The following is a 25,211-nucleotide window of genomic DNA, read 5'->3' as shown; positions in this document are numbered from 1 at the left end:
TTTTTGAGACAGAGTCTTGCTCTGTTGCCCAGGCTGGAGTGCAGTGGTACGATCTTGGCTTACTGCAACCTCTGCTTCCTGGGTTCAAGCTATTCTCTTGCCTTAGCCTCTCAAGTAGTTGGGATCACAGGCGCCCACCACCATGCCCGGCTACTTTTTGTATTTTTAGTAGAGACGATTTCACCATGTTGGCCAGGCTGGTCTCAAATTCCTGACCTCAGGTGATCCACCTACCTCGGCCTCCCAAAGTGCTGGGGTTATAGGAGTGAGCCACCATGTCCGACCCTAAAAATCCTTTCAGATGAAATCCAAGTAATTGAAGAATCTGAATACGTTTTTGGTAGAAGTGATACGTAAATACATACCTACCATCAGTCCTCTTAGGGAGCTAGATTCAGAGCTATGGCAACAAATAAAGATTTCCTATCCAAGTATGATTTTTTCATGGGGTACATTTATTGTCAGACAAATGGTTTGTTTATTGAACTTCACTCAACAAATGAGTACTCATTGATCTCATTTGTTTGGTAGATGTTCGAGTACTCACCATATGCGAGGTACCTTGCTAGGTGATAACTATACAGTAATGAAAAAATGTGCTCTGTCCTTGCTATCTTGGAGTTGTATAGTCTGTATGAGACTGAGATTGAGTATTTGGTCCCATAATAGTTCATTTGAGTATCTTTAAAATTTGAATTAATTCTTTTGGGTATTGCTAAAACATAGCCTCATTAATTTTAATATTATAGTTTCTGATCCTATTAGGATATCAAACTCTCTGAAGAGCCCATAGGTTCAGTGAGTCAATTACCCAGCAGAATCACTGCTTATGGCTAGAAGGAGAATAATTCCGTATGGCTAAGAGTTAACTTGAAAGAGAAGAATATCAGGAGAGAAGACTTAAGGAAGAAACACATTCAGAGTCATTAGTTCCACAGATAAAAGTTACCCATCTGGCAAAGAGGGCAGCAGGTGGGTTGAGAAGTATCCCATGTGAGCTGGGCGCGGTGGCTCACGCCTGTAATCCCAGCACTTTGGGAGGCCGAGGTGGGCAGATCACAAGGTCAGGAGATCGAGACCACGGTGAAACCCTGTCTCTACTAAAAAATACAAAAAATTAGCCGGGCATGGTAGTGGGCGCCTGTAGTCCCAGCTACTCAGGAGGCTGAGGCAGGAGAATGGCGTGAACCTGGGAGGCGAAGCTTGCAGTGAGCCAAGATCGCGCCACTGTACTCCAGCCCGGGGGACACAGCAAGACTCCGTCTCAAAAAAAAAAAAAAGAAGAAATATCCCATGTGAAAATTTTATTAATTGGCAAAATTATTGCAAAGAATAAAACCAGTTGGTCGTTTTCCTTTGCAAAAATGCAGGTTTATCTCTGATTATTTATAGCTCATCTCTTATCTCTCTGTGCATGCCTAGTTCCTATCTTTGAAATAATTGTACATGTCATCACATCTTCAAGAGCTCCCTTCTGTCCATGTATCCAATGTAGAATGTTTAGCCACTTACGTCCTCTCTATCACATCACCCTATTCAAATTTTTGTTTTCTCCTTAATTAAAATGTAAGGAAAGGAAGAACAGGACCTTATTTTACCTTATTTACTGTGGTATCCCTACCCTTTGAATATTTCCTGGCAAATAGGCAAATTTAGTTCATATCAATCATGACTACATACTTTTTTATTTTTAAAGCGATGAGGTCTTACTCTGTCACTAAGACTGAAGAGCAGTGGTGTGATCATAGCTCACTGCAGCCTCATACTCTTGGACTAAGGTGATCCTCCCAAGTAGCTGGAAGCACAGGCATGTGCCACCACCCTCAGTAATTTTTTAAAATTTTTTGTCCTGACAGGGTCTCACTTATATTACCCTGACTGGTCTTGCACTCCTGGCTGCAGCGATCCTCCCACTTCAGCCTCCCAAATTGTTGTGGATTACGGGGTGAGCCACCATACGTGGCCTTTGTACTTTAAGAGTCTTAGAAGTCTTTATGAGTCACAAGATATATAATTTATACACAGAAGTATACCTAAAGAAACTATGTAAAGAATAACAAAGATGTCTTTAAAAATGTGCGTTATGATTGTGTCTTTCAATCAGTAATCTCTTCAAATATTCCATGTATTGCATTGTTTGTTGGCCCTTCTTCTGGAATTCCAGTTAGGTGTATGTTAGACCCCCCCTCAATCCATTCTCCGTTTCTCTTAATGTTTATATTCCCCCCGCCTTTTTTTCACATTGAAAGTGCAAAATGGGAAGACACTTTTCTCTGGACAATCTCAATTCACAAATACTCTCTTTATGTCTAAACTGCCATTAAAACCCATCCATTATGATTTAAATTTTTTAAATCAGCCAGCTCCTCCCCCTTTTAAAAACTTTATTTTTAGATAGCAAAGAAAGTTCAAAGAGGTCTTTTGTGTTCTTCATCTAAAATTTTAAATAGTTGCCTGAACATTTTAGCTGTGTTTTATTCTTTAAATGGAGTACATATAGTTATTTTGCCTCTGTTAGTGGGTCTGTTCTTCCTGTTATTTCTGTTGATTCTTGCTTAGGGTGCCGTTTCCCCTTATATATGTAGTCTTTTAAAACTTTGAACTTTCCTTGAAAAATTATGCAGAGAGTGTGTGTGTGTGTGTGTGTGTGTGTGTGTGTGTGTGTGTGTGTGTGTGTGTCTAAAATTAAGACGCTTTCCACAATAAAAGATTGAATGTCCTGTTGCTGTTGCCTGGAAGCGCTACCAGTTTCCGACAGTTAAATTTCCAGAATGAAGCTTTGAACCACCAAGATGATGTGCACTTGGTCTAAAAATTCACATGTGAAGTGTTTTGTGGATACAGCTTCTAAGGGTCTCCCCTCTCGTCTTCTGCAGTGTCATTGTTACTGTCATTCAGTCTTTATGAGATGATAGAGGGGCAGGTTACTCTTACTGTACCCTTAATGTTAAGGTCATAGCACTTTTGGATCTCTGCTTTGTAGTGGTATAGGTTTTAGATCTCTGCTTTGTGGTGACAGACTGTGTGTGAATCCATCATCACAGTCAAAATAGTGAACATCTTTATTACTCCCGTAGTTTCCCCTTCATACTAACTTTTCTGGATAAATAATTCTAGGCTGAAAGTTTTCTTTGAGTAGTTTAAAGATGTTGCTCCACACTCATTGTTTCCATCAAGAAATCTGTTTTATCTTCGTTCATTTGTATACAATGTATCTTTTTTCTCTTCTGGTTGCTTTTAATGTTTTCTCTTTATCACTGGTTTCAAACAGTTTGGAAATTATATACCTTAGTGTAGTTTTCTGCATGTTTCTTGTGCTTGGGGGATGTTGAGCTTCTTAGAGCTATAGATCATCAAATTTGAAAAACTTTTATCCATAACTACTTTTTCTAATATTTTTTCTCTTCCCTCTGTTTTTCTCCTTTGTGGATGACAATTATACTTATATTAATGTACTTATGACTTTTCACTGCTCACTGTTTTTTTTGTGGGGGGGGTTCGTTTCAGATAGGATTAACAGAAGATTCGATTTTTTTTTTTTTTTTTGAAACAGAGCCTCGCTCTGTTGCCCAGGCTGGAGTGCCGTGGCGCAATCTCGGCTCACTGCAGTCTCTGCCTCTCGAGTTCAAGCAGTTCTCCTGCCTCAGCCTCCTGAGTAGCTGGGATTACAGGCATGCGCCACCCCGCCCAGCTAATTTTTGTATTTTTAGTGGAGACAGGGTTTCACCATGTTGGTCAGGCTGGTGTCAAACTCATGACCTCATGATGCGCCTGCCTCAGCCACTCAAAGTGCTGGGATTATAGGCGTGAGCCACCACGCCCGGCCAGAAGACTAGATATTACAGAAGAAAAGATAAATGATTTTGAAGACAGCAATAGAAAGTGACATCCTATTCTAATGAAGTCTTAGGTAATTGAAATATCAGGTGATGTCACTGTGACCTTTGAGATTTAATTAAAGTTAGCTTTTGGTCCCTGTTCTATTTATGTGAGGATTTTAATGTCTTTCCCAGACTTTATAGAAATTTCTACCCTTTCAGATTTTCCTCACAGTTGCTCACATTTCCTACTCTCTGTCACTTTCCTGAACTCTTATGGTTGTTATCATCTCCCCTTCATATAGAGCTTTAAATAAGGAACAATATAAATTTGCAACAATATAAATTCTAACAGTATAAATCCTTTAAAATTACTGCTAAGAATAACAGTGATAGCAAACATTAAATCCTTAGTATGCCTTAAGTGCTTTGCTTTGCTTTGTGTGTTTTGACCAGTTTAATTCTTAGGACAGTCCTATGTATGTATATATGATGATTATTCTATATTTTACTGGAGAAGAAGTGAGACACAGAGGGTTGTCAGAATCATCCAGCTTTTAACTATGAAAATAGTAGTAGTAGTATCTAAGTCGTTAAGTTTTTCCAAAGGTTAAATGAGAGAATCCATGTTAAGATACTTAGCACAGTGCCTGAAAATGTAGTAAGTTATCAGAATAGGCTATTGCTATCTATAGATTGAGAAATGTTTAGATAAAATATGATTGGAATTTTCTTCACGGTAATCTAAGGGATGGAGTGGGTGGGTGTACACATAAAGTCAGCTATGAATGGATACTTCTTGAAAATGGGTGATCGATTCAGTGGAATTAGACTTCTAATGTATGTTTGAAATTTAATGTAATTTTAAAAAATGGAATAACTGAAGAAAAATGAAACTGGGTTTTATTAAAAAGGTTCTCTTATTCAGTTTGGATATAAAGCACTATGATGCGTTTTTCCCTAGATGTGCCAAAATCAAAACTTATTATATACAGTGACAATTACTAAGAATAGTACGGTATCACTTGGCAGGTAGATTAGTAGAGCACTGTAAGACCATAATGTACATTCAGAAGTTTGAAGTTATTAGCTAAGTGATTCTCAACCTTTTAAAAAACACCCATCCATGTATATTTTTATACATGTTGCCCAGACTGGCCTTGACCTGGACTCAAGTGGTCTTCTTACATCAGCCTCCCGAGTACCTGGGACTTACAGGTGTGGGCCACTGTGCTCATGAGCACCATATTTTCATAAACTTCTTATAAAACTGTATTAAATATAATTTATTTCTCAATAATTAAAAAAAGCTAAGCATGCTGATAATTCTGATCAAAACCAGATAATTTTGCCAAGTTTTTATAATTATAGCCAGAAGCACAAAAAGTTTTACTTAGTCTGTCCTAACTAAATCCTGGGCATACATAATTTTTACTTTATTTTACTTATTTTGAAATATGGAGAATAGTTCATTGTGACTAAGAAAGCCTATAAGAATTACTACTTTCGACTGGGCGTGGTGGCTCACGCCTGTAATTCCAGCACTTTGGGAGGCCAAGGCGGGCGGATCACGAGGTCAAGAGATTGAGACCATCCTGGCCAACATGGTAATGCCCCCGTCTCTACGAAAAATACAAAAATTAGCTGGGTGTGGTGATATGCACCTGTAGTCCCATCTACTCGGGAGGCTGAGGCAGGAGAATCGCTTGAACCCAGGAGGTAGAATTTGCAGTGAGCTGAAATCGCGCCACTGTACTCCAGCCTGGCGACAGAGTGAGACTCTGTCTCTAAATAAATAAATAAATAAATAAATACTACTTTAAAATGCAAGATTAAAATCTAAGAAATTACTTTGAAGTATTTACATATTAATCAAAACTACATTTAGTTCATTTGTTGGTTATTCTTTCTCCCCATTTCAGCTGTAATTTTGATTAAAGAAAATTCGGTTTACCTAGGTATATCATATTTAGGAAAATAGTGTGTGTTTGCTTGTTTCTTATTCACATGAATGTAACAAGATATATTTAGAAACAGGATTTTAAAAAATATTTATTTTGGGATAAGAGGAATTTGTACGTGGTTAAATTTTATGAGTTAGAATTTTGTGAATTTTGATACTAGTTAACCTTTCTACCAAATGCCTATTTATTGACGACATCAAATTCTCCTTTAAAAAGATTGTTTTTCATCACAATGTAAATAAAGCTAAGTCAAAGGGTTAGCATAGAATCCTCATATTTCTGCTTTATTTGTTTAGATTTAACATAATAATGGTTTTTATTAGATGTAGAGAAACCATAGTATGTGGAATAAATCAAATGTTGCTCTTTAATGAAGGAACAAACCTTGGGGCCCCCTATCTAATAGTAAAGCCTCTTTAAAAGCCTCTTGCCAGGTGCGGTGACTCATGCCTGTAATCCCAGCACTTTGGAAGGTCGAGGTGGGCGGATCACCTGAGGTCAGGAGTTCGAGATCAGCCCGGCCAACATGGCAAAACCCCATCTCTACTAAACATACAAAAATTAGCCGGGCGTGGTGGTGTATGTCTGTAGTCCCAGCTACTCTAGAGGCTAAGGAGGAGAACTGCTTGAACCTGGGAGGTGGAGGTTGCAGTGAGCCGAGATTGTGCCACTGCACTCTAGCCTGGGCGACAGGGCAAGACTCTCAAAAACAAACAAGCAAGCAAAACAACTCTCTAAAAATAGGTGCTTTTTTGTGCTATTAGTATCTTTTTTTTTGAGACAGAGTCTCACTCTGTTGCCAGGCTGGAGTGCAGTGGCGTGATCTCGGCTCACTGAAGTCTCCGCCTCCCCAGTTCAAACGATTCCCCTGCCTTAGCATCCCAACTAGCTGGGACTACAGGCACGCACGACCACGCCTGGCTGATTTTTTTGTATTTTAGTAGGGACAGGGTTTCACCGTGTTATCCAGGATGGTCTCGGTCTCCTGACCTCATTATCTGCCCGCCTTGGCCTCCCAAACAGACGTGAGTCACCACTAATATATATATTAGTATATATAAGATGTATAATATCTTATACAAGTTATAATGTTGCTCAACATTGTAGACAGTTGAGCTTTAAAAATATTCTCCTTAAAAATGGTTAAATTGGGTTGGATGTGGTGGCTCATGTCTGGAACCCTAGCATTTTGGCCGAGGCAGGAGAATCACTTGAGACCAGGAGTTCAAGACCAGCTTGGGCAACATGGCAAGACTTCATCTCTACAAAAGAGTTTAAAAAAGCGCGTGTCTATAGTTTCAGCTACTCGGGAGAATGATGCAGGAGGATTGCTTGAGCTCATGAGTTTGAGGCTGCAGTGAGCTGTGATGGTTCCAGTGCACTCCAGCCTGAGCAATAGTGTGAGACCCTGTTTTAAAAAAAAAGTTCAAAGTGGTAAATTTTACTATGTATATTTTACAACAATAAAATCAGTGTACCTGCTGTTTTCTATAACAGAAATTCCCATATTGATCTACATTTTCTCTCTGACTGTCCTCTATTATTCTTGTACCTCTTGTATCCCACTACTAAGTAAACTTCCTTTTATCTTAACAAACTTTCCTTTATGTTAGCAATTTCATAGTCTTTCCTCTTGTCTGCCTTAACTGAGACTTTCATTGAAGAAACAATGGGACATTTAGATGCTCATAGTACTACTTTTGTGATTTCAGTGCCCGTGTAGACAATTACATAGTAATTGTGAACTTATTTCCAGTGATTTGCTTCTTAACTGTGCCTTAGTTAGGGATTTAGTTTTCAGGTTGTACCATAGACCTTGCCGTAACTAACACATAACCTCCCAAATCTGCTGATCTCACTGATAAAGTCAGTTCCAGCTTGTTTGTTTGGCTGTACCAACCAGGACTGTATCATGATCTCTCATATAAGTTACTGTCTTAGAGTTTTAGCTGGTCTTTCCCTTCTACTCCCTTCTTTGGGTCTTTTATATTTCTGTATGATTTTCCTAGAATGTAAATGTGATTATTACATTCTGGTTAGAATTCTTCAGAGGTTTTCCATTACTTAGAGAATTAAATGCACAAACAGCATGCTATGCTTGGCCCTTCACAGTTTGCCTCTGGATTTTATCAGTTATTGTCTCATATTCTGACTTTTGTATCTTTTTCTTTGGCCATATTGAAGTATTTATGTGTCTCACACATGCCTCTGTACCTAGCGTAAGATGCTGTTCTTACCTCTGCAATGCTTTCCTTGGTGTTGAGGCCGATTTAGGCAGTCGTTTCTTGTAGATTATATATACCTGAATTATATCTCTTGTCACAGTATGGCATCATTTTGTATTTGTGACTATTCATTGGTAAGATACGAACCATAATGAATTTAGTCCATGTAAAAAGGACATAGAAAAAAAACTAAATAATATTGTTGACTTAATAATAAAACTTAAAAACCTAATAAATAATTTATAAAAAGGAAATAAAAGTAGCAAAGGAAACTATTATTCTAGCTTCCTGGTATCCAAAGAAATGTTATTAGAGTTTGTATTTTCACTATTATAATTAGAAAATTTTAACATATAGCATTCATGCTGACAAAGTAAAACTGTTGTTGATGTGATGTTTTATATTGATTTAACCCTTGTGGAAAGTTTGACAGTACATGGCATCCAGAACTGAAAAATTATTTTAAGTGTAATTATAAAGACAAGATAAAGAATAAAAGTCAGATGTAAATTTGCATGTTTATTATTATTACAATTGCATTTAAAAATGCATAGTTAGGCCACATGAGGTAGCCCACTCCCGTAATCCCAGCACTTTGAGAGGCCAGGGCAGGAGGATCGCTTGAGGCCAGGGGTTTGAGATCAGCCTGGGTAACATAGTGAGACCTTGTCTTTATTAAAAAATAAGTACATCAGCCTGGGTAACATAGTGAGACCTTGTCTTTATTAAAAAATAAGTACATAAGTACATGTATAATTAAAAGATTAGGGAATTATATATTACAGTGGTAGTAGTGATTTTGTGATGTTGGAACTATGGGTGATTTCCCTTCCTTTTATAGTATTTTCTATAATGTGATTATGCTTTATGATTTAAAATGTATATAAATTATGCCAAAATTTGAATTTTTAAAAAGGTGTAATCCTAAATCAAAACTCTAATATAAGAGCACTCAACCATTATCCGAATAATTTTTTTCTTTCATAATGGCCTTTCAGGGTCAGAGTTGGAGGGAGATAGGTGATTGCCAGTTAAAAGTTGCTGTTGAGATAAGGTATGAGTGGCCAGCATAGAGAGTTGATCACTTAATTAAGGTTTCAAGATTGACTTATGTAGCTGTTCCTTATTTCCAAAATCTTAATCATAAATGTTTTGTTTTAAATGTAGTTTTGTTTTGGTTTTAAGGTATCAGTTTTTGGAAGAAGCTTTTCAAAATCAGAAAGGTGCAATTGAGAATCTACTGGCTAAACTTCTTGAGAAGAAGAATTATGTTCATTTTGCAGCCACTCAGGTGCAGAATAGGTAAGTTTGTTGCCTTAAAACCATAATTTTAAGAATTATTAAAGAGAAGTGGGTCCAGTTTAAATCTGTTTTTCTGCTATATTAAGCATATAAAGAAAACAGTTTTTTGAGGGGGAAGTGGTATGAATTTGGGATTATAATATTTGTTAATTAAGCAAAATTTAATTGACCAAACTTTTGTATACCCTTTTAGGACACATCTTTGTCTATTTTATAATTAATAAGACTCTAGTCTGTGTTCAACCTTAAATGTGGAAACAAATTAATATGGAGAGAGTTGACTTATAAAATTTAAAGTCGAGATTGTGTGGAAGATACAGTATAGAGAAGAGATTATCACTGGTGGACAAATTACTTCCCCATTTGTAAAACAAGCATTGAAAACAGTGCTTATGAGTAGCAGTATAAGATGAATATATGATACAGTTTCTGGCACATAGTAAGCACTTAGATTTTAGCTGCTGCTCTTATATTTATAATTATCATCACCATTTATTATTAAAAAATTATTCTACTTTGGTATATTTCTAAGTACATTTATTGATAAGTGAGAGTAGGTTCCATAAGAGAGCGGATTAACAAAGTTACGACTCTTACACCAGAAGGACAAACACTTTGAGCTGGCATAATTAAAACTAAAATTCTTGGGGGTATGAATAAGGTTAATATGTGTTTATTTTATGGACTCAAAAATATTAGGACTTCTAATGAATATTAAAGTTAATTAATTTATGATTAAAATGATACATAGTAGATACTCAAAAGTATTAAATAATTGAATGAATAAATGAAAATAGTGCTTTACACATGGTAGAACTTTTTTTTTTTTTCTTGAGACAGAGTCTTGTTCTGTCGCCCAGGCTGGAGTGCAGTGGCGTGATCTCAGCTCACTCTGCAAGCTCCGCCTCCCGGGTTCATGCCATTCTCCTGCCTCAGCCTCCCGAGTAGCTGGGACTACAGGCACCCCCACCACGCCCGGTTAATTTTTTTGTATTTTTAGTAGAGACGAGGTTTACCATGTTAGCCAGGATGGTCCCGATCTCCTGACCTCGTGATCCACCCGACTCAGCCTCCCAAAGTTCTGGGATTATAGGCATGAGTCACTGTGCCTGGCCAGAACTTTTAATCTTAAGTAACACCAAAAGAAAATAAAAGGCTCCTCAGAGCTTGTAGATTGTACAGACACACACACACACACACACACACACACACACACACACCATTGGTGGGTTTTTGTTTTTGGAAATGTTCAGTTGTTTTAGGTTAAACTGGTGATATGGTTGATTTGGAGAAGACTGTTTCTCAGAAATGATAAATGGGTGTCTCAAAGGAAATATAGTGAGTTGATTCATATGGCAGTCCCATATTTTTATACAGATGTTTTGTATTTACATTGTATAAGTATTTTTAAAATAGATTTTATACACGTGTTCCAGAATCTGTATACAGAAGTAGAGCAAGAGGTTTACCTGTTACAAGATTGCACAGGGTTGAGGAGATTGATTTCATCTGTAGAAAGTTTTTTTAAAAAAGTATTAAAATCTCTGATGATAACTTCCCCTTTTAGACGCATTTTTCACCGACCTATCTCCATTATTTTTTAATGTACATTTTTTTCTTTCTTCAAAATTGAACATACAGTAGACTTAATTAAATCCAATAGGAGTCTGACTGAGGCTAACTGCTGTGCTTTCAGCATGCTTAGTGATTTATATCTTTGGCTCAGTCATTTTATATTTGAAACTTATATTTCTTATCACTGGTTATTAGTACCTTTATATATTAAAATTATCTTCCACTCATCTTAGTAAGATAAGGACAGAACTCAAAATTTCCAAGTAAGTGCCAAATGATGTACAGAGGAGAAAAAAACCTACATTATTTCTTGGAATGTATTGAAGTTACTAAATTCGAACTTGGCAAATGAAAGGCAGTTTAGGAGCTGAAAGCGTGGGTTATAGTTTATACAGCAGTAGAATGTATAAAAATTGAAGGCTATGTCTTACGGTTGGTGGTTGACATTTTATGTATTTATATTGGTGGGATTCTCCACTTCCTGTTTTGTAAATACCAAGGTATCAGCCACTTCTTATTTGCACCTAAAACTTCCATAACTACTTTGAGTGCTTACACCTACTTATAAAACGTCTAATAGCTGTTCTTCAAAATGGATTGAAAATGTTTTATGCCCTTTACTGTATACAAAAGGAAACCATTTTGAGAATAATTTTAAGGGGAGTGTATCAGAACCCACGTTTGAAGTGGCTAAGTTATAAATGAAAATAAATGCTTCTATGTTTAACTATTATCATTACAAAAGATAATTATTGCTTGTGACGTTGTCCTTTTGCACATTGTTCTTGGAAAGCATCCAGGTTAAACAGAACCAGTGTGCCACATTTGACACTAAACAGCAGTTACGCGTGTTTGGTGTTTGTGCATCACATTCATGTCATAGTTACTTAAGGAGATTGCCATCCAGCTTAATAAACTGTCCTTTATGAGCATAATTTAAAATAACTAAATATTAGTTTCATTATTTGTCTCTATACATAACTTATTTGGACCAAATTGATCAGGTCTTCTGAAACATGAGTTGTACATTTTGACAAAGTTTTCATTTTAATTACTCGGTTAAGTGCCCATTGGATGATTTTCTGTAACAGTTGATGATTCAGAGACCTAGGATAAGTTGATAACCTAATGATGCATTTCTCTTATTCAGGATAAAAGAAGTAAATGAGACTAACAAACGAGTAGAACAGGAAATTAAAGTGGCCATTTTCACCCTTATCAATGAAATTAATAAGAAAGGAAAATCTCTCTTACAGCAGCTAGAGGTATGGTTCAAAGCCAAAATAAAACAAAAACTGCTTCTCTTGCTCTTCAGCTGTTTTTAATGTTTGTTGAAAACTCTTTTAGATGGGTTGGGGGATATGGAAATAAAGTAAAATTTAAAATAAGGTTTTTAAAATTTACTTTTAGAAAAGAGACCTTTTCTAGTTAGTTATTTTGTGGCCCAATTTAATAACACTGACTTTAGCTGTATACCTTGAAAAATAGTGATGTCCTCTTAGAAATCAAATAATTGTTACTAAGACTGGGTATGGTGACTCACACCTGTAATCTCAACACTTTGGGAGCCCAAGGCAGACAGATCGCTTGAGCCCCGGGTTCCAGACCAGCCCAGGCAACATGGCGAAACCTGCCTCTACAAAAAGTACAAAAATTAGCCAGGGTGGTGGCATGCGCCAGTAGTCACAGCTGCTCAGGAAACTGAGGTGGGCGGATGGACTGAGCCCGGGAGGTCAAGGCTGCAATGGACTGTGATTGTGTCACTGTACTCCAGCCTAGGCAACAGAGTGAGACCTTGTCTCCAAAACGAAAAAAAGAAAAAGAAAAAAGAAATGTTACTAAAGTATGATGTGCATGAAGGCAAAGTAGTCCCACCACATTTCTTCCCCACCCCTTTAAAATGGGGCCTCAATTTAACTTTTCCGTATAGATGCATGTTGGGCTTCTGCTTGAGTCATTTGTGTGTTTTACCTTATTTTAAAAATATTTCCATAGTTTTGCAGAAAATGCTCATTTTGAAATTTATAAACCTTAAACTTAGTGAAAATTTTGTGATATTAGGTATTTATATTGCATATTTTGAAGTTAATTTGCAGGTATAAGTTTCTAGATGAAAATCTAGTCAGTTCGTGAAATCTAAATTTTTAATCAAAGTCTACACTGCCCATTTGATTTATTAGCAAATTTCAAATATGAGTTTTCTGAGAAATTGAAGTTTTAGAAAGAGAAATGTTTCCTAATTGAAAATTTCATGCTCTGGAAAGTTGAAATTTTGGAAAGAGAAATGTTTCCCGATTGAAAATTTCATGCTAACTAGGCCCAGATGATATGGGGATTATTTTTTCTGCACCATTGAATAGTAATAATGATGTGTTTGACTACTTCCACTAACCTCAAATTGTCAATAGAAACACAATTTGTGAGAGTAAAAGTACTCTTGGCCGGGCGCGGTGGCTCACGCCTGTAATCCTAGCACTTTGGGAGGCTGAGGTGGGTGGATCACAAGGTCAGGAGTTCGAGACCAGCCTGGCCAACATGGTGAAACCCCATCTCGAAACCCCATCTCTACTAAAAATATATAGAAATTAGCTGGGCATGGTGGCGTATGCTTGTAATCCCAGCTACTCAGGAGGCTGAGGCAGGAGAATTGCTTGAACCCAGGTGGTGGAGGTTGTAGTGAGTCAAGATTGTGCCACTCCACCCTGGGCAACAGAGTGAGACTCCGTCTCAAAATTAAAAATTAAAAAAAAAAAAAGTACTCTTGTGCAGATTGTTGAAGTCGTGGGTCCCTTTTCCTACTGTACACCAGTCTGTTGCATTTAACCCTAATAGGTTTTTTTCCCCCAAAAGGACCCATGTGAATAGAGAGCACTTAGTAACTATTTTTGATACACTTAAACTTACTGTAAATACATTTGAACTGTACATCTAAAATAGTATTTGTAAAACCATTTCAAGAGTTTCTGAATTAAAAGATGCCTCTTAAGATCCCTTGAGCCTGGGAAGCGGAGTTTGCAGTGAACCAAGATTGCACCACTGCGCTCCAGCCTGAGGGACAGAGTGAGACCCTGTTTTTTTTAAAAAAAAAAAAAAAGCCTCTTAAGGCTAAAGTGTATACAAATACCTAATGATAAATATACCACTAACATGGTGGTAATTTAAAATAAATGTTTTCTAGTGTAATACGTTCTTAAACTTTGTAGAAGAAACGTTTTCCTAAGCTTTATAAAAGGAATGTAGTAAACCAAACTTCTGTCAGTTCAACACTTTTATCCATTGATTTACATTATAAAATGAACAACTTCTTTCCTTAGGAAAAATATTGTCCAGAAAACCAACTTGAGACATTTTTTGGGAGAAAGTTCTTAAGAAAGTAGTAGATGAATTGTTTAGCACGCTGAATGTCAAAAGTATGTTGGACGTTACCCATCCCTCCTGGGGTGATTTTAGTTCCCATAAAGCAGTTTATTTTTCCTTTGCAGTGTTTCTCTGAAATTGGTTTTTGCAGTTTGGTCGGTCCTCACTTCTTTGTTCTCTATGAACTTCTGTCATATGAAAAGTTTCCCTAATTCTACTGTTGGAACTCTGGAAGTTACCTTTTTCATTTTGTCTTGTATATTTAAGAGAGATTTTAACTTCATTCTCATGCCATACCAGGAGGTGGCACTGGTGACACAAGATTTTTTTTAGCCTTTAAAGTATATTAAGATTACATAAATTTATTTCTAAAGTTAGCTCCTTATGCTATAAATACCATATATTAGATTAACCTAATAGGATGACACTATTTTTAACAGACAAATGTTGATAGAAAAGAGACATTAACTAACATTAATTTCTATATGTGGAATATCCTTTTTTGCTTAGAGCACTAAGTTTTAGTCCCATTTTGTTAGTGGCTTTTCCACTGATTGATGCTAGGCTTGCTAAATAATCATGGAGGTTATTCACTTAGCCCATTTTTAAAGGAAGTATAGGTATTGTGCCCATTTGCATTAGAAATGTGGTGTTGATTTTTTTTCATATAGAATTCTTCAGTGAAGTTCTTGTTCTGTTTCAGAATGTTACAAAGGAAAGACAGATGAAGTTACTACAGCAGCAGAATGACATCACAGGCCTTTCCCGGCAGGTGAAGCATGTTATGAACTTCACAAATTGGGCAATTGCAAGTGGCAGCAGCACAGCACTACTGTACAGCAAGCGACTGGTGAGACACATACTGTTTTTATTTTTCTTTAATGGACTTTATTAAGATATATATTCAGTGAACTGCACCTGTTTAAAGTATACATTTTAATTTTGGCAAATGTAACCGCTACCACATCAAGATACAGAAAACTTCCTTCACCCCCCAAAGTTTCCTCATTCCCCCAGGCAGCCACTAATCTGATTTCTATCATTTTTTAGAAATTCATATAAGTGGAATTATATTGTATGTACTCTTTTGAAGATGCCTAGTATCTTAATGCAATTTATTACCCAAAATGGCAGAAATTCAAGCATGTACATTTGATTTGATTGCTAATTTAAATGTTGATGCTGCATAATCTGAGGCTGACACTGTGGAAATATATGTGCTTTTTTGTCTTAATATCTTTATCTTATGTTTTCCCAGTTGATATTTAATTTTGAGACTAATGTGGATTTTTTTTCCCTTTAAGATTACTTTCCAGTTGCGTCATATTTTGAAAGCACGGTGTGATCCTGTCCCTGCTGCTAACGGAGCAATACGTTTCCATTGTGATCCCACCTTCTGGGCAAAGAATGTAGTCAATTTAGGTGAGAAATAATGAGTTTTGTGAATATAACTTGGAACACTGAATTAGGAGGAGAAAATAAAGCAAATTTAGATAAAATTTTTAACTTTAAAATATAAAACTATTTACGTTTTACATTTTATGTAAAAATATGTTGTTATTCATTGGAAACTCACTTTAGCTGTGGTTTTGTATGCCAGTCATTACGTCTTAAGAAAGTTGAGAGTCTACTCTGTATATATTTTTTTAATGTGTACTGTTTCTAGACCCCCGACCCGCTATCTTTTAAATTTATATTGACTGTTTCGTATAGAAATCTTAGCAAATGATTCATTGTCTGGAATAATTTCATACGTGTTTAGTTGTTTAATTAAGCCAAATTGTGCATTAGCAGCAGACTTTTAGGATGCTAATGTGTCCAGTAGTTAGGTCCTGAGGAATGTTTGAAAGATAAGAGTAGCTCTTTTCACATGGAAGAGAAATGGATTTTGCTTTTGTTTACAGCATAGTATGGACCTAAAGACCATAGATGAAAGTTACAGAGAGCTCAGTTAAAACACATGCACACAAACTTCTTAGCAATTAGAGAGCTATCTACAGATTGAGTAAACTCACTTTCAGAACAGTTAAGTCTTAAACAGTGGGAATTGTAAAAGCAGAGGCTGATTGCCCTTCTGTTATTTAAAAAAAAAAAAAAGTAATCTTTGCATACAAGAAAAAAATTATATTCAAATTTAGCTATAGCCTTAGTTCTGGCATCAGCCAGCTGTTTCTGTGTGACATGGTAGCTAAGAATGGTTTTTATGTTTTCAACTGGTTGTAAAAACAAAAACCAAGGACTGTGAGACAGATCTTATGTGGCCTGCCAAGCATAAAATATTTACTCTGTGGCCCATTACAGGGAAAGCCTGTCAACCTGCGCCTTAAATCACATCTTCCTAAAATTTGGCTTCTGTCCCTGGAAATCTATGGCTCCGTAAAAAGCAAGGAAAACCATCACTTCTAAGGATATAAGTTGTTTAAAGCATTCAGTATTTCCTCAGAAGATGCTTTTGTGGCATTGTAATGCTCTGCCTTGCATATTTTGGCAATTCAAAGGCAGATGGAATCAGTATTAGCAATCTCGAGTATTCTTGAGTAAGTCTTGTCATGGGAGAATTGATTTAGATTGATTAGATAGGCCTCTTCTAATAGATATCTCTTTTAGTCTCTTAGTTTTCTGTATGTCTGTAAAAAAGAATAAAGGCAGAGAATATATTTTTCTGAATAACCAAAAGTCATTTATTCAGCTTTGGAATGTATTAAGTTTCTGATCATCATCATCATCATCTTTAAACTGACTCCATTCCCTGCTGTACCGTTGGAGCTTTGAGGTGCTGGTAGTTGTCAGAGGAAAGAGGAAAACATGGTGATTACTCAACAAAGTAGATGATTTAGTTGATTATATGCAAATTCTCATTTTTTAAATTTTTCAGGTAATCTAGTAATAGAGAGTAAACCAACTCCTGGTTATACTCCTAATGTTGTAGTTGGGCAAGTTCCTCCAGGGACAAACCACATTAGTAAAACCCCTGGACAGATTAACTTAGCACAGCTTCGACTTCAGCACATGCAACAACAAGTGTATGCACAGAAACATCAGCAGTTGCAACAGATGAGGATGCAGCAACCACCAGCACCTGTACCAACTACAACAACAACAACACAACAGCATCCTAGACAAGCAGCCCCTCAGATGTTACAACAACAGGTAAGTATGGTGTTACTACATTATTGATAGAAATTATGAAGTCCTCAACACGACACTTTTTCCTATGTAAGAAAGTTACACATTTCAGAGTTACTAGCAGGACTTTGAGCAGAGCTCAAAAGTCAGAGTTTAAATATTTGCTGTGGTTATGATGGTGATATAAGGGAGGTATGAAGAAAGGCAGTAAATAAATTTTCTTGGGAAACAGAATTAATTCACTAATACTGTGGAAGGATGTAAGTTCTCATCCTTTCACATCAAATCTTTTTTGTTTTCCACATGTAATTGTGTGGACCAAAGGACCAAATTGTTTCTGCCTGGGATCTGATATGTTCCTTAGGCATTTGTTCAAATCATTCCTATCCATATGTGTCTTTTGCTGTCTCCACTGCCATCCCAATCAAAACTATTAATCCAGAATGGGTTAAGTTAATGTTGATACGCTTTAAACACACATACAGAGAGAAAGAGAGGGAACGGAAAAGAGAGAGAGAGAAAAGGGAAATTAGGGAGTGATACACAAACTAGTCATTGCCAGTCCTCTGGGGATTGGGGCTAGCGATAAGAATTATTTATACTTTTTACTTTATACCCTTTTATCTTGACTCAATTATTTTTATGATTACATTTTATAATTAAAATATAAATTTATTTAAAATTATTACATAAATTGCAATTTCTACTTTTTGTAGCCTCCTCGATTGATCAGTGTGCAAACAATGCAAAGAGGCAACATGAACTGTGGAGCTTTTCAAGCCCATCAGATGAGACTCGCTCAGAATGCTGCCAGAATACCAGGGATACCCAGGCACAGCGGCCCTCAGTATTCCATGATGCAGCCACACCTCCAAAGACAAGTATGCCTAGAGTTACATTTGTAAGAATCCTACAATTTTAAAATTAAAAGACACCGTTTTCTTAATCACTTTTTGGGAGCAGGTCATTGATATGTTTGAGAATTTGATTAATGCTGTATATCCTCTTGTCCCAGAAAAATAAACATACACATGAGATTTTGTATTTAATTTTAAGAGCTTTTAAAAATTGCCTTAAGTGCATCATATACTATGGGTTAAGAAACCCTGATATAGTTAACCCATTCAATTTACAGAAGTGAAAAACAAATCTAATGAGCTGGTGATTTTACCCACAATCACAAAAAGCAGTGATAAAATAGCAAGAACCTTAATGCTGCTCTGCTCTTTTAATGTGACTTTTTGATCCTAATATATAAAAAGGGCTTTGAGAGTAATAGAGCTAACTGTATTTTTTTTAACCTTTTCTGTACTCAAATATTGTTCCTTTTAGGATGTAGATACGTTTTAATAAGTGTATTTAGATACATGTTTCATAATCTTTGCCTAGTTATGTTTATATGGGAGATATGAGTATAAAGTGAGGCCACTTTTTCATAGGATTTCTAGTTACAATAGAGTTTATTTTTTAACTCTTAGAATGATGTTTCTCAAAACATGTTTTAAGAAACATCAGAATCACCAGTCAGCTTGGGTGGGGTGGGCGACCTTGTCAGAATAGATTCCTAGCCATAACCACTGAATCAGAATTTCTAAGTGGGGAGTACTCAGTAATATTTAAGTTTGTACTAAGTCTCTCAGGTCAGTCTGCATAGTAAAGTTGGAGAAACACTGTCCTAGAACAGTGGTCCTTCAACTTTTTGGTCCATGTACGTCGAGAAAGAGCTCCTTAAAATAACACGCTTCTTGGCTGGGACTGGTGGCTCACACCTGTAGTCCCAGCATTTTGGGAGGCCGAGGCAGGAGGATTGCTTGAGCCCAGGAGTTCATGACCAGCCTGGGCAACATAGCAAGACCCCGTTTCTAGTTTTCCAAAAAAAAAAAAAAAAAAAAGGAAAAAAAATATATACTCGCTCACATTTGAAGGCTTTCATTTAAAATTTCCATTATAGGTTTAAGTTTAAATAGTTTCAAAAGCTATACTTTATAGCATGTTATAAAAATTGATGCTATAAAGTTGAAAAACCTTTACATTATTTTAAATGAATCCACCGGAATTCTAAATACCCTAGCAAGCTCTCCTTGGACTTGAATTTCACTTCTACTTCTTCAACAGAGTTTTGATCTTGCTGTAATATAGTTTTGTTTGATAGATATAGATTAGCCTATTGTAATTGTCTGCAGGAAAAAATGTTTATTGTAATAAATTGTTAAATTTCCAGTGACAATAGGGTTATTATTAAGCTTTAAAACTTTTTCTGTGGACCAAATTATCATTATATTATACCTCCACAATTGTGGAAACAAAATGGGTGTATTTACATGGTTTAAGAATATTAGAAGATACAAAACTCTTTTGGATATACATTTCTTTGAGCTAGTTGGAGACTTTTTGCCTCCTGCTTTTGGTTATGTATGTTTGTATGCTGTTACTTGTTTTTAAAATAAGTCAGAATTCAACACAGGTTTTTATTGCTAGTTTTTTGGGATTTGTTTTTATGTAATGCTTAGGAAACTTGTTTACAAAATTATGTATTTGGGAATTAAAATAATTCTATAATGGTAATATCCCTCAATTCTTTGAATTTTTTCTAGATTATAAGCTGAGAAAATGATCTGTCAAAACTATTTAAAAACTTTTTGTCAGTGACAACTTCCTTTTTGTTAATCATCAAATATTCAAACCCATTTGAAGGTTTGTTACCCAGGTTTTGGAGTCAGACACCCAACATCATTATTTCCAATTGTACCTTTGATTATTTCTACAGGTTTTTTTTTTTTCCTTCTTGGTGCAGTGTGCCTAGAATAAGATTTAGGAATGGTCAAAGGTGTGGTGTTCTTCTGTCAAGGGTGGGGGAAGGGCAGTTGCAAAAGTGGTGGAAAAGGAGATCCAGCAGAGCATGGCACATTCTCAGGCATATCAGATTTTTTTTTTTCTTTTTAAAGAGCACATACAAAAGGTTGAGGATCTGAACATTTATTTCCTTCAGACTTTTCACATAATCATATACCCCTTAGTTCATGGAAAGCCTTCAAGTATTTCTAGGGTCCAAGTACACCTTGTCAGAGCACAGAAGCTAAACAATCAGACAATGAATCATCTCAGAACATTTTTCTTAGACTTTGGGTATACCTCTACAGAAATCACTGGATGTTATTAAGCATTTTTAGTTTTTAAATATTTCAAATGATTTATTTATATGTGTATAATTCGTTTTCTTAAGATGTTCTTCCATGTTGTCTTAAATGATGCTCATAACAACCCTCACGATGAAACAAGTGAGATATTGTTATCCACATTTCTAAATGACTGAGATTATGTGATTTGTCTAAGGTCACACAGTATTAGAGTCAGGACTTGATGCCACTTTTCCTTTCTGTAAATTCATTGTTCTTTCTACCGCATCAAGCTGCATTATGTAATTGTTTTTATTAGAAAATGACTAGGGGTTGAAGAGGAATAATGACTGAAAGGTAGTTCTCTTACCCTGGTGTTTGAAAATTTGGAGGCTTACAGATCCTCTATTACATACTTCCTTGTTATGAAATAAGATCATATCACCAGGCTGACATGTTGGGAAATTATTGGCAAGTCTGCCTTTGCCTAGATACTACACAAAAATGAATGGAAAAATGAAAAGGCTAAGTTTGAACTGTTCTTCTCCTGAATAAGTTTGAAAGGGCCCACTTCTTTGTTTCTTGTTTCCTTCCTAAACTAAAAATTATAAAGGTATAGTTTATATTCAGCGATTCTGGCAGATCAAGTAATGATAATGTCTTCTTTCTTATTAGCACTCAAACCCAGGGCATGCTGGACCCTTTCCTGTAGTATCGGTACACAACACCACAATCAACCCAACGAGCCCTACTACAGCAACTATGGCAAATGCAAACCGAGGTCCCACCAGCCCATCTGTTACAGCAATAGAGCTAATCCCCTCAGTTACCAATCCAGAGAACCTTCCATCGCTGCCAGATATTCCACCCATACAGGTTTGTATTTAAGTTGAATGAGGCTTCATTAAACTTAATGTTAATTACAGAGTTAGAGTATTTATTTCAGAGTTTTTTTTTTTTTTTTTAATTCAAGATCAACATTTCCTGGAAATTTCTAAAGAGTAAAGTCTAAATCACTAAAAGTCTCATCCAGTCTAAGTGAAACTTTTGTCAACATCCTCGTTTTCCCTGTTCCGCGCCCACCCTCTCCCCTAGTCTCCAGTTAACCACCTTTCTATTCTCTGTTTCTATGAGATGGACATTTTTAGATTTCACATGTGAGATTAGTATTTGTCTTTCGGTGCCTGGCTTATTATACATAGCATAATGTATGTATAATGAATGGTTCCTTTCATGTTGTTGCAAGATGACAGAATTTCCTTCTTTTTAGAGGCCGTATAGTATATTCCATTGTATATGTATACCACTTTTATTTATTTATTTATTTATTTATTTATTTTGAGATGGAGTCTTGCTGTGTCGCCCAGGCTGTAGTGCAGTGGCGCCATCTCGGCTCACTGCAAGCTCCGCCTCCCAGGTTCATGCCATTCTCCTGCCTCAGCCTCCAGAGCAGCTGGGACTACAGGCACCCACCACCACGCCTGGCTAATTTTTTGTATTTTTAGTAGAGATGGGTTTCACCATGTTAGCTAGGATGGTCTCGATCTCCTGACCTCATGATTCGCCCACCTCAGCCTCCCAGAGTGCTGGAATTACAGGCGTGAGCCACTGCACCCAGCCATGTATACCATATTTTAAAAAATCCATTCATCCGTTGATGGACACTTAGATTGCTTACATATCTTGGCTATTATGAATAATGCTGAAGTGAGCATGGGAGTGCAGATAATTTCTCTGATATAACAATTTCAGTTCTTTTGGATATAAATTTCAGTGATCTTTTGCATTGCATGGTGACCACAGTTTATTGATAGTGTATTATATATTTAAAAATTCCAAAAATGGATTTTTAATGTTCTCACCACAAAAAAATGATGGGTTAGTGGGTTAGATATGTTCATTAGCTTGATTCAATCTTTCTATAACATAGATCAGAATATTACATTGTACACCATAAGTAGACACATTGTTATTTGCCAGTTAAACAAAAAAGAGTTAAGTATAAATATTTGAGTCTTGAAAAGTTATTTAGCTAAAACTAGCATTCCTCAATATTTTAGAGTTCTGGGGAATTGAATGTCGTATGAATAGCAAATTATGGGACTGTCTAAACGGAAGTACAATAATGGTGGATTAATATCACCTTTGCTAAAAGGCTAGTTACTCCCTTTCTACACCTGCCACAGGCAAACGTTGTTCAGATGATGCACTCCTGGTGTGAGTTTGGAGCCAGAGAGAAGACCCAGGACCAAAATGTGGTTAGATCTTTGTTGTTCTTCTGTTAAATCCAAAAGGGGTAGTCAGTTGGGCTGAGAAAAGGATGGGGTTGGAAGGCCAAGATAGTAGACACTTTGAGGCTTATACCGAGAGGGGGAAATGATGGAGGAGAGGAATAGATGGAATGTGAAGGACCTTTGAGTGAGGGCTTTTGCCCCTTTCAACTGAAGAAAAGTATCCTTTGGATCCTTCTGAAATTTCACCAATTTGTTTCAGTTAAAAGCATTTTCTTTTAAAATGTAAATATAATCTGCCAGCATTATACTGAATTTTATTTTATGCAATGTATGAGTTACTTTCATATCTTGGAGTCCGGGATCACCATAGGAACAAGGAGCAATGAAACTGTTGTGACAGTAGCACCCTTGATTCTTTCTGTGGCTACAGTTTAGTGTTTTGTTTTAGTGAGTTTTAATGGGCTTATATAAGAGTTTTAAAAGATATTTCTAGAGCTTCAAACATTTTTTAAAAAATTTTATTTAAAGTAAGTGTATATTTAAGGTAACAACATGATGTTAAACATATACGTAGTAAACTGGTTACTATGGTGAAACAAATTAACATATCCATCATCTCACGTAATTACCCATCCCCCTGCTCCTGTAAGAGCAGCTATAATTTACTCATTTAGCGAAAATTTTGAATACAATGCACTATTAACAAAATTTTTCAGAAATCACTAACATATTGTGAATTCTCTCAATCTGATTGCTTCCCTAATATTAGGAGAAGTCTTTTTTGGCTGAGGGATTGGTAGTTTTATTGGTGATGAGAGGACTGGACCGTACAGAATGGAAACTTTTTAAATACAAATTAAAAAGTAACATTTCTAAGATAACAGCTTATAGTTTGCGAAGAGCTTTCACAGGCAATATATAAGTTTAATGCTTAAAATCACCTGATATGTAATATCCCTGTTTTATGGATAAGAGTAAGAGAAGTTCATATAACCGCCTGATGGGTTAATTCTGTCCACCGCACAAACAAAATCAATTCATGGAGACCATGGCATTGCAGTAAAAAAAGAATTTAATTGACCTGAGGCCACCCACGCCACACAAGAGACGGAGTTATTACTCAGATCACTCTTTGAAGGCTTGTAGTTTAGGGGTCTTGTCTTTTCTTTTCTTTTCTTTTCTTTTTTCTTTTCTTTTCTTTTTTTTTTGAGATGGGGTCTAGCTCTGTTGCCCAGGCTGGAGTGCAGTGGCGCAATCTTGACTCACTGCAACCTCCACCTCTGAGGCTCAAGCTATTCTCCTGCCTCAGCCTCCTGAGTAGCTGAAAGCACACGCCACCAGGCCCGGCTAATTTTTGTATTTTAGTAGAGACAGAGTTTCATCATGTTGACCAGGCTGGTCTTGAACTCCTGACCTCAAGTGATCCACCTGTCTCGGCCTCCCAAGGTATTGGGATTACAGGCGTGAGCCACTATGCCTGGCAGTTTAGGGGTTTTTCAAAGGTAGTTTGGTGGAAGGGGTAGGGGCAGTAAGGCAATGGGTGCTTGCTGCTGATTGGTTGGGTGATGCAGTCATAGGGGTGTGGGAAAATCCCCCTTGCTGAATCGCTTCTGGGTGGGGCCACAGGAGGGCTTGTTGGAGGGCTTGTTGGGTCCAGGTGGAGCCATTGTCTGTGTCAGATATGCAAGAAACCTCAAAAAGTATCTAAAAAGGCCAGTCTTAGGTTCAGCAATAGTGATGTTATCTGCAGGAGTAATTAAGGAAGTTATCTATCTTATGACCTCCAGAGTAATGGCTGGCAGTCCTTTATGTCAACACCTTAGCAGAATTCAGGCTCCTTTCCTCCTGCTAGCCTGGTGGTCTCTTTTTAACTTTACAAAGGCAGTTGAGTTTTGGGGAAGGGCTGTTATGTGAACTATAAACTAAATGTCTCCCAAAGTCAGCTTGTCTCAAGCCCAGGAATAATTAATGTCAGCATGAAGGCTAAAGGCAAAGAAGAGGGAGGTTGACTAGATTAGATCCTCCCTGACTCTTTCACTGATAGAATTTTGGCAAAGGCAGTAATACAGTTTGGCTCTGTCCTCACCCAAATCTCACCTCGAATTGTAATCCCCACTTGTCGAGGGAAGGACCTGTTAGGAAGTAATTGGATCATGGGGGTGGTTTCCCTCATGCTGTTCTTACAAGATCTGATGGTTTTTAAAGTGGCAGTTTCCTCTGCACTGACTCTCTCTCCTACTGCCTTGTGAAGGTGCCTGCTTCCCCTTTGCCTTCTGCCATGATTGTAGGTTTCCTGGGGCCTCCCCAGCCATGCAAAACTGTGAGTCAGTTAAACCTCTTTTGTTTATAAATTACCCAGTCTCAGGTAGTATCTCTATAGCCATGTGAAATTAATGCAGGCAGTTTCATTGGTGACTTTCCTAGAGTCACATGATAGATAGAAAAGTTGGAATTTTAGGCTGGGTGCAGGGGCTCTCACACCTGTAATCGCAGC

At 36.8% G+C, this 25,211-nt stretch overlaps 1 protein-coding gene across 1 annotated transcript in view; it reads left to right on the top strand.

Annotated features, from left to right (window-relative positions):
• TRIM33 (tripartite motif containing 33) overlaps positions 1-25,211 on the top strand; it is a 131,904-nt gene that overhangs the window by 70,455 nt on the left and 36,238 nt on the right. Inside the window, exons 5-12 of the mRNA XM_012000792.1 lie at positions 9,193-9,309; positions 12,035-12,149; positions 14,945-15,091; positions 15,546-15,663; positions 17,117-17,391; positions 18,084-18,248; positions 21,159-21,359; positions 22,670-22,741. Coding sequence (XP_011856182.1) covers positions 14,966-15,091; positions 15,546-15,663; positions 17,117-17,391; positions 18,084-18,248; positions 21,159-21,359; positions 22,670-22,741 — 957 coding nt within the window. The 5' untranslated portion in view covers positions 9,193-9,309; positions 12,035-12,149; positions 14,945-14,965. The remainder of the gene's footprint in view (positions 1-9,192; positions 9,310-12,034; positions 12,150-14,944; positions 15,092-15,545; positions 15,664-17,116; positions 17,392-18,083; positions 18,249-21,158; positions 21,360-22,669; positions 22,742-25,211) is intronic.

The sequence above is a fragment of the Mandrillus leucophaeus genome, unplaced genomic scaffold, assembly GCF_000951045.1.
Source record: "Mandrillus leucophaeus isolate KB7577 unplaced genomic scaffold, Mleu.le_1.0 Scaffold64, whole genome shotgun sequence".
Lineage (NCBI taxonomy): Eukaryota > Metazoa > Chordata > Mammalia > Primates > Cercopithecidae > Mandrillus > Mandrillus leucophaeus.
The sequence above is the reverse complement of the archived record's forward strand: the minus strand, read 5'-3'. Positions and strand labels throughout refer to the sequence as shown.